Consider the following 20,352-nt stretch of genomic DNA (forward strand, 5'->3'; position numbering starts at 1 on the left):
TTATTTTAGATTTGGGGATGCCTGTGCAGGTTTGATCATGGGTAATTTGGGTCTATGGAGTTTGCTGCATAGATTATTTTATCTCCAGGTATTTATCATGGCACCCGATTAGGTAGCTTTTCCATCCTCATCTTCCTCTGACCCTGCACTCTCAAGCATTGAGATGTCTTGTCTGATGTCTACTATTCCCTAGAAGTCAATAGTAACTCAAGAAGAGCCACTTTCTTTGGATATTTCCAATGAGATGATGAAGAACATGAGTGATTTTCGGGGGAACTAGGCATAGCCAGCCCGAGGCGGGAAGCCAGGAAACCCCTGACTGACTGCCTCTCTGTACTCCTCAACTCCTTCCTCCTCCTAAGCCCCCTCAGTTTTCCCATCTGCACAATTATTTTCTCCAATTATTTTCTCTACGGGCCCTCCCAGAACAGCCACTTCAGGATTCTTCAAGGAAGACAATCAGAGAATATAGGGAGAGGGAATCCCAGGGCCCTGAAACCCAGGTGGCCTCTGTGCCCTCCTGGAGAAGGTTTCCATGGAAATGGTAACACCTTCTGAAGGGGACAGCTGCCCGGGACTCAGAGTGGGGCTCAGAGAGGGAAGCACTTCTGGGACCAGAGACAGGAGGGCTCTTGGGGGTGGGTGAGCCCCTCCAAGAGGCCTGCGCCTTCTCACCGTTGGAAGATTCCAGCCAAACTCCTGCTTGTTAATTCCGACCATGTAGGGGACAGTGTGGAACTTCCCTTCAGCTTGAAGCTCTTCAGGTGTTTTCGGCAGCAGCACCCCATCAATCACGGTGGTAAACAAAGAGTGACTCTGGGAGAGAGCAATGCAGTGCCTGTGATTCCCTCCCTGGTCACACCCATGTCCCCAACAGTGCCTGTCCGAGGGTGAGACAGGTACCACAGACTGGCATGACTATGGGCCATGGCTGTACATGCTCCGGGTCCTAACTTAAGGGGGTGGATCTCTGTGACTCAGGGGTAGAACTTCAGGCAGAGACTGACACTGGTCAGGTGATGAGGAGAGGAAGAAATCTTCACTCAGATTGAAATATATGTATTATCTATATAAAATTACATGTCTATATATTTCAATTTGAAGTGCGTGCATTTCCCTCTCTCTGTCCACAGTTGATTTTAGGTAGTCCTGGCAGTTGCTTCCGATAAAGCTCCCATGAGTGCTGAATTAGAGAATACAGAGTCATCTCTCAAAGGGGAAATACTGGGTTAGGCTCTTGCAAACCTCTGGCCACAACATTTTCATCAACCTTCTTTTATGTGTGGGTTTCTGTTGAAAGACACTTCCACAGCTCCATCCCACACAAGAGATGTTACTTTAGCCCTTTCCACCACAGCCTCATGTATGAATCTGCCAGTTTCCTTCTCCTTTTTCTGAATGTGCTATTTTGTGGATTTTTCAACACCGAATGCATGGCCAGCAGCACTGCAGCTCCTGCTTTACCCAAGCTTGTCTCACACAGGCACCTTCCCCGTAAGGCACAGCACAGCCTGTTTAGCTCAGGAATGCCAGACAGCCACGCTACTCTTGTGGCCACTCTAAACAGTGACATCACCATAAAAAGCACAAAAATGCAGAACACATGGCATTAAATAGACCACGAAGAGGACGCTTGTTAGCACGAGAGATGAAACGAGAAGACAGAGGTGGCCTCGCCGGATCTCAGATGGAACGTGCCCATCATGCAAATCCAGCTTCCCCTGCTCTGTACCTGCCTGTGTGTGACCATGAAAGTGCCACCAGTATCGATTTTGGGGTTACAAGGACATTTTAGCAAGCAGGTGAATTTATAAATGCAGAATCCATGATTAATGAGGAGAGATGTTGCTATCTATCTGTATTTAAACAAGAGCTGTTACTGATCCATGGGTGGCTTAGAGGAGGTACTGAACCGTCATCACTCAAAGAGCCTAGACTAGGACTTGATTCCCTATTAGAGAGAAAATCATTAAGGAAAGAATCAGTGATGAACTCACAGTATACTGATCCATGTCTTAATTTTAGGTTTTACCTTTGATGAATAATTTTTATACTGTCACAGATTAGAGAGAGCCTGACTCACGTGTTGCCATCAGGGCAGCTGGTTCTGGGTACAGTTATATTTTTATATTTCATGTTTAGTCACAATGGTGTAGTTGCTAAGATAGAGCATGGATATTGAAAGCAGATTAACTGGATCTGAAGCCTGGCTCTGCTACTTACTGGCTGGGAGTTTCACCTGTATGGGCCTCAGTTTTCTCATCTAAGAGGTGAGTTATTATGAGGATTAAATGGCTGAACACATGTGAAATACTTAGCACAGCACCTGGTGTCTGGAAGGGCTGAGTGAATGTTAGGTATTACTTGTTAGCAGGGTTGCTGCGGGTCCCTCTGCTAGACCTCAGTCCTCTGTGCCATCTTCCCAGTTCCACACTCCATGGGCTGCATTTCCCTCCTGGATATCAGATGGAACTGGATAATTCCTAGCCTTTGAGACCCTATGGCTTCAGGGACCTTTGATCTGCTCTACAAAAGCCAATGATTGATAAGCTAGTTTGGGCTGCCTGGGGGAGATGTTCTGTGACGGGGACCAGACCCAGGTGGACAAGGTACAGATCCTAATCCAATATGGCTGAAAATACAGAACAGGATTGGGGTGCAAGTCTGGCCTCCTTGAGAGGCTGTCCAGTTTAGGTAGGCCTGCCCTGGGAGGGCAGCAAGAGGAGGGAGCAGCCCCTCTGGAAGGAGATGCAGGGCAGGCTACATGGAGGAGGCGCTGCCCGCCTGCGGTGGGCTCTGGGCAGTGAATGATATTGACAGGTGAGGAAAGGAGGGAGAATTTCTAAACAGTGGGAATCGCATGAGCAAAAGGACACAGGGGTCTCTCTACAGGGTCAATTCCAGAAACACCCAAGAGTTCTGGGCTTGGAGAAATGCCATGGGGCAGGGTCTAGAGGGAGGGACAGGTGCAGAGCCTACCTTCTGCACAGTCTGGCACACAGTGTGCATGCAGGTGTGCTTTGAAGGACTAACTCCATGGAGGGAAGGGGATTTGTCTCATAAGGAAGGCCAGGCTTTTAAGAAGTGGGGGTGACATGCTCTAACTCTGTTAAGGAAGGCGAGTCTGGCTGCACCAAGAGACATGGAAATGGGGAGGGAAGGTGAAGTAGAAGATATAAAAGTTGAGGAGAGAGACAGGAGCACCCCAGTTGGATGGCAGCCATGCGGAAGACTGCCATTAGCAACTATGACAAGTGATTGCCGCTGTCCACTCTGAGTTTTCAAGTGGGCTGCCCTGTGTGGGCATGACCTTCCTTGTGTCAGAAAACTCAGGGCATCCTCCACTCCTCTCTCTTTCTCACCCGCTGCATCCTGTCCATCAGCAAATCCTCTCAGCTATTCCCTCAAAGATATCCAGACTCCAACCACTCCTCTCATCCCCACTGCCACAGCCCTGTCTAAGCAGCCAGGAGCCCTGGCCTGGATTATGGCAATACAGTGGCCACCCAGTTGGTCAACTGCATCCACTCTTCCCCTTTCCTACAGTCTACCTGAACACCAGAGGCAGAGACCTTTGTGAGATCTAAGATCATGTGACTCCTCTGTTCAAATCCTCCAAAGGCTTCCCATCTTGCTCTGAATCCAAATCCAAGTAATTTGGATTCAGTACTGGAGAGTATAGTCAGTCCTCTCCAGCCAGACTGGCCACTTCCATCAGGGTCTCTGCAGTGGCTTTTCCCTCTGCCCGGAATAGGCTTCTCCAGGTTTCCTGACAGCTGACTTCCTGCCTTCTCCAGAGCTTGGCTCAAATGCCATCTTCTCACTGAGCCATTCCCTGATCCTGCTACTTCAATTGAAATCACCTGCAAACTCTATCCCCTAATGCTACACACCATCAAACAGAATACACACTTGATTTGATTTTCTATTGCACTCTCCCTGCACTGTAATGGAGGGTCCCAAGAGGGCAGGGAATTTTTCTTGTGTCACTGCTATATCCCCAGCTCCAAAACAAGTCCTGGAACATATGAAGTGTTTATTAAGTCTTTGCTGAATGAATCTCATGCACTCCACCCAAGACCATTTAAGGAGAGTGCTGAGACCTCCAGGGAGGCAGCATAGAGGACAGAATTGTAAGATGCTGCAGAGGTGATGTCATCAGAAACAGTCAACCCACTGGGAGATGGGGGTGGGGGTGAGGAGATCGGGAGGATATGTTGGAATTTCCTGTGTGCTGGGAGGAGGCGAGTGTCCTTGGACTGAGATTCAGGCTTACCCTCTCCATGCCTAATCATCCCTGCTATCTCTGCCTCCTGATAGTGGAAGGTTCTGGTTCAGCCTCCTCCCATAGTGCCATTTTGAGGAGCAGACAATGCAAAATAGAAGGGGAGTGGGCAGAGCCCAGTGCATGCAGAGGTGATGCCTGGGAGCACTGGACTGGGAGTCAAGAAAATGGGTTCCAGGCCTGCCGCTAGTCCTCCTGGCTGTGTTACCCAGGTGAGTCACTGCCCCTCTCTAGGCCTCAGCAACAAACACACAGGAGTTACTATAATTACCTGAGAGAGGATTCTTTCACTCACAGTTAATTGGAGCTTAAAGGTGCTAAGACTCAAAACCTGTAATCAAGAAACAAAAGGTCCTTACCTCTCTGGGGTCTCCATGTAAATCCAGAGAGAAGGATATCTGTGAAGACAAAGGCAGATGAAGTGGGTTAGAGGCTTCCCAGGAGAACACTGACCTGGGTGACTGGGACAACAGAGGTTTCAGGTTCTCCTTCCTGGTGCCATGCTGGCTGGGCTGAAAGGAAGTGGGCAGGACTCTGGCTCTGCTGGGCCTGAGCACAGGGTGAAGGCATAGCAGGGAGCGGTGGGCTCCAGCATGGGAAAGATGGGCCGGGGACTCTGAGCCAGAGTCGATGGAGCTCTGGAGAGGAAGCCCGCTCGTTGAGACTGACTGGCCCCCCATCCCTCTCCCCTTCCTCTTCCCCTGGGAAGTACTCGCCAATTCTCTTTCGGAGACCTCCTTCTTCCCTCATCACTCCATGAATTCAGATATTGATATGTGACCCAGGGTGCTCTATCTCCCTGAACATGAACATTAGTTCAGGGATGGGCATACACCCATGTCAATCCAATAGAGTTTACCACAAAACTTCTGCAGGAATTGTTTAGTAACAGAGTTTTGAAGTAGCTAGAACATAAGTGCCATTGTCTTTAATCTTCCCAGGAGACATATCTGCCTAAGAGTGAAGCCAACACAGAGATGTGCAAATCTGAAGGATAGAGAATGGTAGATTTTCAATAATATCCTGTGATCATCTGGATCCAGCCATGCCTGAAGCCATCAACTCGTGAAATTTTCAGTTTACACGAGAATGCTATCACAACACATTTCTTTTTCTGTTCAAGGCACTTGGGGGAGTTTGCTCATCTCCTATTAGAAAGTCCTGACTCACACAAGCTCACTGAGACTCATCCTACCCCATGCTTCTCTTTGGTGTGTGTTCACCAAGATTGCGGTAACTGTAGTTGTTGCCCTGCAGTTCCCACACATCTGACCTGTGCTCAGGACATAACCAGTGCAGGTTCCTCCATTAAGGATTGCTGTCCCACTAGCCAGGAGAGAGTGTGTGTGTGTGTCTTTGTGTGTGTGTGTGTCTGTGTGTGGGTGTCTGTGTGGTGTGTGTCTCTGTGTGTCTGTATGTCTCTGTGTGTGTGTGTCTATGTGTGTTTCTCTCTGTGTGTGTCTATGTGTGTTTGTCTGTGTGTCTATATGTGTGTGTACTGGAGGCAGGGGGTAATCATGGAAGCGCTTCCACAAGATCTCAGAAACTCAAAAGGATGTCCCAGGATCTTAGGGATGGGTTCCCCAAAGACTCAACTCTTCCCTTTTAGTCTGGGTCCTCTGAAGCCACATGCAGAATTGCTGGGATATTTCCCTCCTTCCAGGCATTAGAAAACAAGTGTGTTTGAATTCCTTGAACACTTTGGTCACTTAGAGTCTGAACCAAGACCTAAGTCCCAAGACCACATTGGACTCAACCCATGGAAACACAAGCAGAGTCCAGTGGTAGAGGCTGGCCCTGAGACCCAGGAGTAGCCAAAGGTCCAAGGAGAGAATCCAGGGATCAGGCTACTCTTATGCTTGGAATTCACACTCTTCCCCCTCAAAGGCAATAGTTTACAGTGTCCCTGGGTGCTGTATCCTCTGGGTGTTTGTCCTGCTGGCCTTCCCTGTGATGAGAGACTGCCATGGCCGTCCATCAATCCTGAAGGTCCACAAGTCCTAATATGTGAGGATGGCAGGGGTGGCAGAAGATACTCTAGACCTGCAGTTGTGAGTTCTGGGTCCCACAGTGTTGCCTCTGTGACTGATTTGAACTGTGACATGGGGCAACTACAAAATTCATCTATCTTTGTTACCTCTGTTAAAATGGGCACAATGATCTCAAAGCTGAATTTCTCAAGAAAGACAAGGTGGAGTCAGGGTTAAGGGCATGAACTCTCAAATTCTGCTGTCTGGTCTCAAACCCGGCTCCTCCACCTTCCCTGTGAAGCATCTCTGATGACTACTATAATGAATATTTCCCCTCTGTGCTGCCACCATACTCAACCTGCGAAGTACACGAATGTGTTTCTCTCTGGATAGTTCCTTGTGAGCAGGGAGTATGTCCCCTTCATGTCTGTTTCACTACCTCTAACACCCACCCCTACATACTGAGCATGGATCATTAGAGGTATGGATGGAGTTGGTCAATACATGAGGTACAATTGAATTGGATGAACGCATGAATAGATGGGTAAAAACTAGTGGATAGGTGATAACTGGATTGTTGATTTTGGAGGAATGGGTGATGGAGTGAAGATATAAAGTGGCTGGATGATCCATGAATGGTGGCTGGATTGAAAAGAGATAAATAAAAAGTTATGAACAGGTTGATATTAGATTGATAAAAATGTATCAGTGAATTGGATGAATTAGTGAACAGATAGATGGACAAGAAGATCATAGTAGATGGATTAATGATTGAGTGGACAGATGGCTATCCTAGAATGACAACTGAGTCAGAGTCTCAGAAAATCTAGAAAACTGGACCACCACCAGGTCTAACACAGACAGTTTCTAAGTCAACCAAGATAAATTGTGACATCTTTCTGAAAATCTTTGAGCTTAATATCTCCATCCTCCAAATTCAGGATGATGATATCCCGTGGGAATATGTAATGTTTAGTTTCTCAGAAATACATCTGAAAACAAGAATGGCAAAATATTAAATTTTGGTCAAATATTAAATTTGGTCAATTCTTTATCATGTTATTTTTGGACTTTTTTTTTTTTTTACATTTGTGCCATTTTACAATTTAAAAAGGACAAATTAGATTCCCCATTCAGATACTCACACTCCTGAGAGTTGAGAAGTTGTCACAGGTAACTGACCCAGGGAAAGAGGACAGTTGAAATGAAGAAGTCTGGGACCAAGTTTACAGAGTTTGGGCTATGGGAACAGTTACACCTACTGTTTTCAATGTCGTCTCCAAGAGCTCCTCTTCCGTCTTCTGTCGCAGGCAGTGAACCATGACAGCTGAGGTGATGGTTTGACACCCAGCAGCGATAGCAAATTTCTGCAAAGATCACAGGCAGTGGTAGAGTTCAAGACCGATGTCCCTTCCCTCCATCAACGTGGAAAGTGGCATTCTACACCAAGCCCACCTTGTACAAGTGGAAGGGGGCAGCAGAAGATACTGTAGACCCACAGGTGTGGGTTCCAGGTCCCACAGAGTGTTGCCTCTCTTACCAATCTCAATTGTACCATGGGTCAATTATGTAATCTCTCATCTCTGCTACCTTATCTCCACTGCAATGGATATAATGATCTCAAGCTGAATGTGTCAAGAAAGTGAGGTAGAGCTGGGGTAGAGAGCATGGATTCCTGAATTTCCTTGTCTGCCTTCAAATCCTGGCTGCTCCACTTACCAGCCATTAGGCCTCAGGCAGTCCACCTGATTTCTTTGGGTCTTGGTTTCTCCACCCATGGATGGGAATAATGACTGCACCTACCTCATGAGTTAATACATGTGGGAGAGTGCCATGTCTCCCACACAATTCACACGTGCGGAATTGCAGGAGGCCTAGATAAGACGATTCACACAGAGGCACTTCAGAAGGTAGCGCATGTGCTTTAAAAGTGAGTTCTAAATATAAACACGATGTTGTCCCTTGTAAGACATAGTTGGGGTTTCTCAGCTGAGTGAGGTGTCTGTGGCACAGCCAGGAGTTTCCAGCTGCACATTTGTGTACTAGAGTCCCAAGCAGTAATCAAGCACGACTCTTTAGGGCACAGGTTGGCAATGTGCCCATCAAAGGCCTAATAGTAAGTATTTGAGGCTTTGTGGGCCACATGGTCTCTGCTGCAACTTCAGCACTGCTGTTGACATGAAACACAGCCATAGACATGAGGTAAATGAACGGGTGTCACTGTGTTCAAAGAAAACTTTTTTATGGACACTGACATTTGAATTTCATGTAATTTTATGGTGCATGAAATATTATTCTTCTTTTGATTCCTTTCAATCATCAAAAAAAATTTTAAAAAAATATCCTTAGCTCAAGGGTCATGCAGGCATAGATTCAGATGTGGCCATGAGCGATGGTCTGTTCACCTTTGTCCTAAGTCAAGCCACAGAGCAACACCAATTAATGGACCAAGAACCTCTTTCCATCTTTAAAAAAATGTAAAAAAAATAAAAATAAAATAACTGTCCTGGGGAGAGGCTCCCTTCTGCCTGTCCTGGGGATTGGAGTCCGCCTGCCCAGCACACTCTGGTTTCCTTCTTTTCTAAGAGTCCAGGGACATCTAAGCAAAGACAGGACAGTGAGCCTCTCTCCTAAGTGACCTGGAATTGGGGCGGAGAGCTGCTAATATGAAAACGCTCATTTTTCACAACAGAAAAGACAGCCTGACTACTTTCTGGAACCAAAAAGAGTCCTTAAGCTTAGGGGCAGATAAGGTGCTGATGCAGACTGGAAGCAAAGTGCAGCCAGAAAGAAGGGCACAGAGGGAGAGCAGGCAGGCTCCATGGTGGGGAGGCAGGGCAAGTGCACAGGCCCCCAGAGCCTGGTACAGGATCTGGGACAGAATCAATGGCCAGGGTGTTTCTCAAGTAAATAAACAGGGACCAGGAGAAGTAGAGGGCAAGAGAGAGACAAAGACATTCAGAGAGAGAGAGAGGAAAAAGAGTAAGAGAGTCTAGGATTCCCATCATTGTGCAATTTCTGTTTCCTGTTTTTTCACAAAGTTCAGCCTCATCCCAGACCTCTATTTCCTTCAAAAATTAATTCTACTTTTATAAAGAAGATTCTGAGACAAGGTCTTGCTTTGTCATCCAGGCTGGAGTGCCGCGGTACAAACACAGTTCACTGCAGCCTAGACCTCCTGGGTTGGTGTGATCCTCCCTCTTCAGCCTCCCATGTAGATGAGCCCACAGGCTTGCACCACCATGCCCAGCCTAATTTTTTTTTTTTTTTTTTTTTTTTTTTGTAGAGATAGGGTCTCACTTTGTTGCTCTGGCTGGTCGCAAACTCCTGGACTCAAGCAATCCTTCTGCTTCGGCCTCCCAAATTGCAGGGATGACAGGCATGAGCCACCACACCAGGCTAATGCTCCTTCTTGACTTAAGTCGGGTCAATGGGCAACTGTTGCTTATAACCAATTAATTCTTAAAAAATTCTCAGAAATGCTAAAACTTCTTGGCATCCCCATTTTCTCTCCTCCTATGTACTAGCCCTTTAAATTTGGACGTTGTCCTCAAACAAGCTTTCATATCTACCGAAATCCTCCAGGTCACTGGCTCCAGTGGGGAATTCTCGGCCTAGTTCTGGATTCCTATTGATCACCTCTCCCTTTGGCTTACAACCATTCTCCAGACGATGACAAAATCCTTGCCAGGGTCCTGTGCATTGTGGCCCCTGCCAACGTTCCCACTCTCAGTACTTGCCATGCTCCCCCTGCTCTCCCTGCGCTGGCCCCGTCAACCCTGTCTCTCTCTCTCCCTCATGATTGGGATGCGTCCTCCTGCCACAGGACACACACATGTGCTACTCTCACTCCCTGGACATTCCTTGCTCCTGACTCATTGGTCACTTTTCCAGCAAGCCTTCCCTGGTAACCTCTTCCTGCCCCGGGACTCACTGCTTGCTTTAGATTCTGCTGTGGCAGCAAGTACCTCACCTTCACTGCTCTTGTCACAGGTGATGCTTTGTAATTGTGTGATTCTGTAACTACTCATCTATTCCCTACACTATAGCAGAAGTTTGGGGAGGTGTTAGGTGTTTGGCTAGAATGCAGAGCCACATAAGGCCATATAGTGTCCACATTTCCTCCACACGGACATCTGGTTTTGAGCCAAACAATGACCTCTGCACACCTCTTGTTCTTGCCTTCATTTATTCACCTAGTTTTGTTGTGTGAACAAATGAATCAATGAGTGAATTCTCCAGGGAGCAACCCTGGTTATCAGGTGCTCAGTGTTGAACCGCTCCAGGCCGACAGCCCACAAGTGGGTCCACAGGACTCAGACCCTAAGAGACACAAGACAACATCACTGCCCAACATGGCACCAGGCCCTGGCACATAGGAGGAGTGTGGGCACTGAAAGGGCACTGTACTGCCTGCTGGCCCATGAACTGGACTCCCAGCTCTGCCCTGATCACCAGCTGCCCTTGGCAAATCCCTTCCAAGCCCTGTGTCGGTTTGCCCGGCTATGAAACTGGGATGCTGATCAAGGTGTCTCCTCGCCCTTCCTGTTCAGCCATTGGTGTCTCAGTGATTGCAGGAGAACATTAGCTAGAACCCACCGCAAGAGAGACCCCTGAGGATTCAGGAGCACAGAACCAAGGGGGTGGGGGTATCCAGCGGGAGACCTACCTCAGCCAAGGGCTTGACATCACCTTTCTTCACCAGAGCAGCAGTGAGGGCCACGCCACTCTCAGAAATGGCCCGGTGGAAGAGGTTCTTTGCCAATGGAGACAAAACCTGAGAGCAGAGTGAAGGGGAGGAGAGTTCATGCTCAGGGGTAGGGTCAGCGACTTGCTCGCTCTCCCAGGCTACATGAAACCACACTATAAAACCGACACAGGATTGAAGAATCCAGTAGTGGGCTACCGTCTGCCCACCTCAAGGCAGGCAGAAGGCTTCCTACAGCTCCTGGTACCACTCATCTGGTTTTTCAACCCAGCTTCCCCAGTATCTTCCGCACCTAATACCCCACCCCAGCAGGACTTCTCACACATCCAGATTGTGTCTGTGTCCCACAACACCTGCCCCATCCCTCCCCATCCCCGGCTCCCTCCCTCCTTCCTCTAGCCCGCCTCCCCTAGCCCACCAGGCCCCACAGTCACAGAGACTGTTGCCTCCTTCTTAGGCATGGACCAGCCATCAGACCACCCCAGAGGAATCCCCAGCCTGCTCAGTGTCCATGTCCCCTCCACACCTAGTTCTGTTTTAACTAAACAATGACCTCTGTCCATCTCTTGTCTTTGCCTGCCCTCACTCATAATTTATGCCTATCCCTACCGCCCAAGAGAAGGGATGTGAGTCCTTATGTGAAAATGAGTGGAAAGGAGAGAGAGAAAGAGAGAAAGAGCTCAACCAAGCTAGAAGAGGAGAATGCCACCATTGTAGGCCACAACTAGAGATTCATATGGCCCCAGGACACTAAGCTGAGATCTGAGCTTCCTGGGGGCCAAGGAGAGCTTGGTCTTTAGCTTTCCACCCCCTGATGCTAGGCAGTGAGTAACGTCAGTCCTGAAACTAGGTATCAGGGTAATCAGAGGTGTGCATAGCTGGATTGACAGGTGTCCAAAAGGTCTCATCAGCATCACATCCAGTGTGGGGTTGGGCCTGGTGCCAGGAGCACTCACAAGAACAGAGACACTTTCTCCTCCCGCTGACTCTCCAAAGATGGTCACAGAGCCTGGGTTCCCTCCAAAGCTGGCAATGTTGTCCTGGACCCAGCGCAGGGCAGCCAGCTGGTCCAGGTGACCCCAGTTTCCCTGGCTGTGTTCATCCCCTGTGCTGTGAGGAAGAGAACAGGTTGAGGGTGGGGAGCAGAGATGTCATGGCAGGACCTTCAGGACTAGAGATAGGGCTGGGGGCTCTCAGAGAGCCTTTAAGAATAAGACTGGGCTTCAGCATCTCTAAGACCCTGCCTTTATTCCTACAGCATTGTGGTGATGTATGGTTCTACATTCACTCAACTGGCAACTATTTGCTGAGCATCTACTGTATGCCTGACACTATCCTATGAGCTAGAGCATATCTGAGAGCAAAACAGGCAAAACCTGTGATGACACATAGCTCCCACCACAGATCACAAGCAGATAAATAGATATATAGAGAGAATATAACGATGTCAGGTAATCAAAGTGCATGGAGGTAAATACAATGGAATAAGGAAAAAAACAGGGGTGGGACAGGGGATGCCATTTCAGATTGCAATCAGGGAAGGCTTTTTGGAGGCAGTGGCATTTGAGGTTTTGGAGACAAAGACCTTCATAAAACAAGCACAACAAGTACATGAGCCTTGCAAATATCCAAAGAAAGAAATTTCAGACAGAAGAAAAAGCAAGTGCAAAGGCCCTGGGGCCCAGTGAAGGACAGTGTGAGTCAGGAGATGCAGCTAGAGAGGGCCCTGGGGCCTGGCAAGAACTTTGGCCGTCATCGTAAGGAACATGGGAAGTCGCCGCAGGGTTTTGTGCAGAGGCACTGCATGATTCAACGCACATGTTAAGTGATCACTCTCGGTACTGTGCGACTCAGCCTCAGTATAAAAGTGGCAGGAATCTGAAAGTAAGTGTTAGGATCATAATCAAGGTGAGAGACAGAGAGCTTTGCCTGGGATAGGAGCCAGGGAAGATTGCAAACTAGTGGATTCTGAAGGTGGAGTCAAGAGGGTTGTGAGAAAAGAGAGCGTCCAGGCTGCCCATGAGGCCTTCTCGTGAGTCCCTGGGAGGATACAGCAGCAGCATGAGGGGAGGCATGGTGGGAGGAGGAGGAGATCTCTGTTGGGGAGGGGCAGTGGGAGTCAAGGATTCAGCTTGTCCTTGGGAAGAGTGGGGCGCCCTTTAGACATCAGGGGCAGGGAGAAGGCAGTGAGTGATGCCTTCGGGCTTCAAAGTTGAAGTGAGCTGGAAATAGGGGCTCTGGGTTGCTCCCTGGGATCACTGGGACTTAGTATGGAGGGAGAGGGAGACAAGAAAGGCCTGTGGACAGGGGGAAGTGGGGACCAGGAAAGGGCTGGGAAGGAAGCATGTCACAGAGGCTGCGTGGCCATCCACTGCTGCTAGGAGGTCCTGTGAGGTTGAGTGGAGATCAGGGGGAGGTCACTGGTGACCCTGAGGAGACCAGCCCAGTGGCATGATGGGGAAGAAACTTGACTGGCATGGGTGGAGGAGATACACAGAAAAGAGGAAGTGGAGAGAGATCATGAAGCAGCTTTATTATAATGGGGAACAGAGATACAGTCTGTGGCTGAAAGGGATGAAGATGATACTGCCAAGACTGGCCTGGGATGCCTTGCTGATGGGTAGACCAGAACCCATCCTCCATCTCCCTAGGCCTTCTCATCAGAGAGTGGAATCCCTCCCACAGCCCTCCTATTACTCACTTGGGATTAGGGTGCTGGGATGTTAACACTTAGTAAAGGTTCATAGTAATTGCACCTTGAAGGAGATCTGACTCCTGTCCCCATGGAGACCTGATGGGGAAGACTCCATCCTTGCTTCCTGCACTTGCCAGATTTCAAGCAGAAAACGGGGTGAGGTGGCCCTATTAGTCCTACAAGAAGGGGTCAGATGCTCCCACACCCCACCATCTGAAGCCCCCATTCCTTTACCCACAACATGCTCTGAGCTCCCTCTGTGACTCTGCCCTGTCCCTCCTTTACATGAGAAGTCAGATGTGTCAACCTTCAAGGGCTGTGTTGCCTGCTAAGTGTCATGACAGAGAAATTCAATGTGCTGGAGAAACATAGGTGAAGAGGAGATGAGTCTTTCAGTGGAGGTAACTGGGGTTTGGGTCTTGCAGGATGAAGAGGAGTTCTTCAGGTAGAGTTAGCATTCCAGGAAGGGGGAGCAGCACATGCAAAAGCTCAGAGGCAAGCAGACGAGTGTGGCTGGGGAGTGAGAGGGTAGGTAGTGTCCAGTTGTGATGAGGCTTGGATGCCTTACTGTGGAACCTAGCTAAGGTCCCCTGAGGTCTGGCTTGACCAGAGCTGGGACCCAGCATCCTCTTGTTGGGGGCCAAAGTGCAGTGAGGAGAGTCTCATTTCTTACCTGAAGAATCCCCAGATGCCCAGGCGGTACTGAATGGTCACCACCACCACGTTTTCATGGGCAGCGAGGACCTGCCCATCATAGGTTGATGCCGCACCCATCCTCAGCCCCCCTCCGTGGATCCACACCATCACCTGGGCAGGGAGGAAGCAACATACCAGTTACAGGACGCAGAGCCAGGGAGCACTCAGAAGGCGTCTTGTTTGGTGACCTACCTGTGGGTCACAACTGAAGGAGGATGTTACCCAAAGTTCACCAGCGCCCAGCAAGGTTGCCAAAGGCAGTCTCTCTCCTCCAAAATTCTCCCAACCGGGGCCCGAGCCACCACCCCACTGTACACACTTCAGCTGCCGCTTCCTTTCTACCCAGCCTCCAGTGCCTCCTCCTCCCAAGGCTCTTCATGCTGACAACATCATCATGGGTATAGCAAAGGCTAAGGATGTTGTGTTCTCCCTCTCACTCCCATCACCCTCAAGCCTGGACTGTTCATGCAGCTCAGTGTACCCTTGGGGAGCCCTTGTATCTCAGTTTCATCTCAGTTAACTCTCTCCTGGTGAATTAAACTTCTCTGTGCATGAATGATTGTCTCGGGAAGCACACATGCCTGTGATGGTGTCTCTTCCTCAAATGCCTCCTCTATGCCGCTGCATCCCCAAATCCTATCCATCCCTCAGGAGCCCAGACTAAAACCCACCCACTTCGGGATGCCTTCAATCAATGGACTAACACTGTCTGAGAACTTACTATGTGCCAGGGACTCTGCTAATACCCGAGGATGAGAGTGGATACAATTCCTCACGCATGGTTCTTGCATTTTAAAAGTCCACATAGCAGGGAAGAAGTGAAAGCGTTAAAATAATAATATTGTAATAATAATACTAATAAAATATAAAATAACTCATAACATAAACTATGTCCCAAGTGCTGTTCTAAGCACAGTAAAATAAACTATCCATTGGGTAGATACTAATACTGTCCCATTCTCCAGGTGGAAAATGGAGGCACTTAAACTGCCCAAGGTCCTACAACTTAAAAGTGGTAGTAGCAGGACTTTAACCCAGGCTATCTGGCTCCAGAGTCCACATGTTGACCTGCCCAGCATACTGCAGGCACTGGCCACACTGCAGTGGGTCCACTGTTAGGGTAGAGGTACGAGCCTGCCTCTGCCTACTTAGCCAGGGACTGAGATCAAGCTCAGTGGTCACCCTTGACTGTGTGATAACTCTCATTTTGAGGAAACAGAGGCTTAAGAAAGTTAAGAAATGTCCAGCTAGTCAAAGGGAGAACCAGGATTTAAACCTAGACTGTGTAGTTCTAGAACCTGTGGCCATTCCGGGAGGTTCTCCTGCCTCCAGATTCTCAGAGACCTTGTTTCTCCCACACCTCTAATCCCTGCCTGCGTCCTGGGGAGGGACTGAATGTACATTCATCTTTGTGTGAAGGCTGAGCCCTCAGGCTGGCCTGCAATAACATACTGAAGAGAGAATATGTCTCTACAGCCCAGGTGGCAAGATCCCTGAAGGCAGGGGCTGCGTGGACGGGGTTCATGTTCCTCCTTTTGCGGAAACCCCAGGTCTAACTGTGTATATGGAGCACTGAGTACACAATAGAAGAATGAATGAATGAATGAATGAATGAATGAATGAGTAAGCCTTTCTCCCACTTCCTGTGTCTTACAAAGCACATGTAGAGCCAACTTCTAGTCCCACATTTGCAAACCTGCTCTCCGACTCCTGGGCACCATGCCACGGTGCCCCTGGGAGACTGGTCGGATGCAACACCCCTTGTTTTTACACCCTGGAGTGGCCTCCTTTGCCAGAAGATCCTACCCACCCTGCAACCCTCAGCTGGCAGCCTGCCCCACCTCCTGCCCTTCATTTATTTGGGAAATGCTGACTCATTGGGTCATCAGCCTTTGCCAAGACAATTAGGGAGGGAAAATAGGTACAGAAAAATCCCAGATATTTGGCCAAAGGCAAAAGGAAGTGCTTCTGGGTTTGTCCCACGTTTTTCCCTTAAAGCCCGTACCCGGACAGTGAAAGTGACCCCAGATGAATGTTGGTGTGCTGGAGAAAGGCCACCTACAAGCTCAATGCCCTACTCTGTGTCAAGAGCACTGGTTTGAAGATCAGAAGACTTGAGCCAAAACTACCCTACTCAGTGACCTCTCCTTCCCAGTCTGGGCCTCAGTTTCTCCATTTAAAAAAGAAGAGTTGGGGTGTAGGCTTTTCTCTAAGTTCCTTCCGCTGCTAACATTATTGGAAATCATGTCTTACCCACTCTGGGTAACAGATTGTTCATCTAGTAACTAAAAGTAATCATTCTCATCTTTCTATTAGCATGAGGGAACTTGGAACAATTAAGATGTTCATTAGAGATGCACAGCAAACTCCCCCAGAGTCCCTGTGTCATGAGGGGAAACTGAGGTGTGGAAAGCCTGTATTTCCTGTGGAAGCCCTGGGGTCCCTGAAACAGTCCTGGCCTGTGCAGCTCCCTCCTCAAGCTGCCTTCATCCCCTTCTGGTCTGCCCCAGAAGATCCACGGTCCTGGAACTGACACGCCTTGACCAGGGCATCCCAGGGCTTACCGGCAGCCTGTTTTTCTTGGTCAAGTCAGCAGGAGTGTAAATATTGAGGTAAAGACAGTCTTCGGAAACCTTGAGAGGAATGTTCTCCTTTCGGTTGGTAAATAGGTCTGAGAGAAACTGCCCCCTCTTGGGATCCTGGGAACACCTGGGGAGGGGGAGAAAAGAACCCCTGAAGTTCAGCTGGATCTAAGCCAGGTGTCTTCTTTGGCAGGGCCTTGGACTGGGAGGTTTAAGCCTGAAAATGAACTTGATATTTACAGACTTACCACATTGTAGTGAGTAGGAGGCTATCAGGGGCTTCAGGTGGGGGCGCTGGGACTCACTAAGGTCTCCTAAGACCAAGCAGAGTGAGAAGGGCTTCACACCTCTTTCCTTCCCGGAGCCTTTGGGACTCCCAGCATCAAGGAGGGGAGACAACAAATACACTGATCCTCCCTGGGAGGTGACATTTCCCTCAGTAGCTCAGGGGTGAAATCTTCGTGGGACAACATCAGGAGAACTGTGCCCTAGTCCTCTCTCTGCCACTTATTTGCAGGGTGACTTTGGGTGAATTCCTTTCGCATTCTGGGTCCCAAATCTACCAGGTCTAAGTGAGAGCAGTGATTTCTACATGGTTCTTGCAGCCCTGACATGCCAAGATTCTATCATCTGGCTCTTCCAGGAAAGTGCTGTTGTGTTGCCCTGATAAACGATCTCAAGGATACAACATAGATGAACATTGGTAATAGTTATTGAGTCCTCCCAGTGTTCCAGGCACTGTTTTAATGACCTTTTGTATATTAACTCATTTAAGCCTCAGATCAGTCCCATTACATAGGTTCTATTATCTCCATTTTACTGAAAATGGAGAAAACTGAAACCCAGAGAGGTTAGAGAACCTGACCAATTTCACATAGCTAGGAAGATTCATGCCATGTGGTTCTTATACACAAGTATATTATAAGCCACAGTCCCAGATCTCAAAGTACCAGAAGGCAGGTGTCACCGCCCCCAGTAGGTACATGAGGAAACTGAGGCACTCGGGCTCTGGGATGACACAGCTGTCAAGTGACAGAATCAGAGCCAGCAAAGATGACTTCCTGATTTCCATCCTGGGAGATTTTCCTACAGAACACCAAGTACAAGCGGCATAACAATAATAATAATAATCAAAAGACATTCCAATGTGAAGAAAAGGAAAAAGAACTCAACTTCACTGGTCGTCAGATAAATGCAAATTAAACAGGAAAATAATATTGCTGTTATTGTTATTATTATTTTGCCTATCCGATAGCCAAAAACATTTTTTAATAATCCCAAGCATTGCCAAGAGTGTGCCAAATGGAGATTTTCATACATCAATGGGAGGAGTGTAGTTGGAATATTTTGGGAGGGAAATCAAACAAGAGATATATACTCTTTGACTCAGAAATGTCATTTCTGGGAAGTTATCCTAAAATATTCATAAATGTGCATAAAGGTTTCACATTCATGATGTTATTTTATTAAAAACATCACATGTAACTTAATGAACCGAAATACAAGCTTGGGGGAAATTAATTATGGTTCAATACCCAATGTAATGCAGCTGTTAACATCAGGCTGTGCTATTTCATGGGATGGAATGATGCTCATGACATACTTATAAATGAGCAAAGCAGGCATCCAAATTATCTTAATGTAGCATTCCACTTTAAAGGGAGAAAGCATAGCAACAGACAAAAAACTGAAATACAGACAACATATTAGATCATAATATTTTACCATCTAAAATATTGACAGTTGTTCTCTCTGGGTGGTGGGATATTGTATGTGATTTTAATATTCTTACATCTCCTTCTCTGAATTTCCTAAATTTTCTGTAATAAGTATATATTACATTTGCAGTCACAAAACAAAAACAGAAAATATTAAAAAAAAAAAAAAGGCCGGGCGCGGTGGCTCAAGCCTGTAATCCCAGCACTTTGGGAGGCCGAGACGGGCGGATCACGAGGTCAGGAGATCGAGACCATCCTGGCTAACATGGTGAAACCCCGTCTCTACTAAAAAAAAATACAAAAAACTAGCCGGGCGAGGTGGCGGGCGCCTGTAGTCCCAGCTACTCGGGAGGCTGAGGCAGGAGAATGGCGTAAACCCGGGAGGCGGAGCTTGCAGTGAGCTGAGATCCGGCCACTGCACTCCAGCCCGGGCGACAGAGCAAGACTCCGTCTCAAAAAAAAAAAAAAAAAAAAAAAAAAAAAAAAAAAAAAAAAAAAAAAAAGCAAAGTAAAGAAGGTAGCCAGAGATGGACTGCTGGAAAACCTCCGAATGCCTGGCTGCCGAGATGAGTGGGGTCTGCTCTGATGCCTGTAGGGTCCTTGGTACCCTGGGGAGTGTCGGTGAGGCCAATTAGAACCTTTGGGCTTTTCTTCCCAGCTTGGCCAGGGTGAATGGACACACCTGCCATCGTTCTCCTCGGGAATACGGAACTGGACACACTTGAGAGTTGAGCACTTGCCGAGCGGACACCTCAGTACACTTGCCACCTACACACTTCCTGGCCCACCCCTCTACCCAACTATGTCAAAATTCAAGACAGAGGAATTCATGAGATCCTTCTTTCTGATCTCCCTCACCTGCTTAACTGCTTCTTTGTTTCCAAGGCACTTACCCCATTCTAACATATCACATAATTCATGGAGTAATTTGCATGTTGTTCTTACCTGTCTCCTCCTGCTAGAATGCACACTCCATGAACCTAGGGATCTTGGCTTTGTGCACTAATGGATCCCAAGAACCCAGAAACATGTCTGGCACACAGTAGGTAGTCAATAAATATGTGTTAAATAATGGACTGCAGAATGCTGTGAGAGTTCTGGAATGTTCTTAAGGGTCTACAATGATCTTAAGGATTCCAGAGCAAAGGATCAGCCCATGGGGAACTGCCTTGACTCCTTCCTGCATCACTTTGAGGCAAACATCCCCCACAGACACATGCCACAGCCACCCCTGGCTTACATAGGAGGGTAAGAGGTGGCATTCTTCACGAAGCTCCATGGCTCTGCAGGCTGCGGTGGAGTAAACCTCAGGGGTCCAAGAGGGGGCTTGGCAAAAGGGATTCCCAGGAAAACGGCCACAGGCTGTGCAAATCCTTCTAAGCTGACGAACTTCCCCAGCACTTTGCCTTGCACGGTGTCCACCACAGGTGGTGAGGACGGGTGCCCTGCTGGACATGGAGAAGAAATCAGGATTCATCAGAGGCAAAAGGCTGGACCCGGATTCAAGGTGGGGTTTGCCACTTTCCAAGTGAGTGACCTTTAAAAAGTCACCTAAACCGTCTAGGCCTCAGTTTCTCTTGATGTACAATAGGGATGAGGATCAATGTCCTTACTAACTCATCAAGCTGGTTTAAGGAACAAATTAGAATTGGAGGCATAAAAACATCCAGCCAAAAATAAATGCAAGAAGGAGAGCTA

The 20,352-nt window shown here is 48.1% G+C and overlaps 1 protein-coding gene across 2 annotated transcripts in view; it reads right to left on the reverse strand.

Moving 5' to 3' along the window:
• The window catches only part of LOC104660506 (liver carboxylesterase 1-like), a 30,862-nt gene that overhangs the window by 8,800 nt on the left and 1,710 nt on the right, over positions 1-20,352 (reverse strand). The window contains exons 2-9 of one of the 2 annotated variants that reach the window (XM_030925663.1): positions 19,895-20,102; positions 16,919-17,063; positions 14,332-14,465; positions 11,920-12,073; positions 10,925-11,032; positions 7,518-7,622; positions 4,645-4,683; positions 676-816 (exon numbers count right to left, since the gene is read on the reverse strand). In XM_030925663.1, coding sequence (XP_030781523.1) covers positions 676-816; positions 4,645-4,683; positions 7,518-7,622; positions 10,925-11,032; positions 11,920-12,073; positions 14,332-14,465; positions 16,919-17,063; positions 19,895-20,102 — 1,034 coding nt within the window. The remainder of the gene's footprint in view (positions 1-675; positions 817-4,644; positions 4,684-7,517; positions 7,623-10,924; positions 11,033-11,919; positions 12,074-14,331; positions 14,466-16,918; positions 17,064-19,894; positions 20,103-20,352) is intronic. The other variant, XM_030925664.1, reaches the window with a different exon arrangement.

This window comes from Rhinopithecus roxellana, chromosome 20 (genome assembly GCF_007565055.1).
Source record: "Rhinopithecus roxellana isolate Shanxi Qingling chromosome 20, ASM756505v1, whole genome shotgun sequence".
NCBI lineage: Eukaryota > Metazoa > Chordata > Mammalia > Primates > Cercopithecidae > Rhinopithecus > Rhinopithecus roxellana.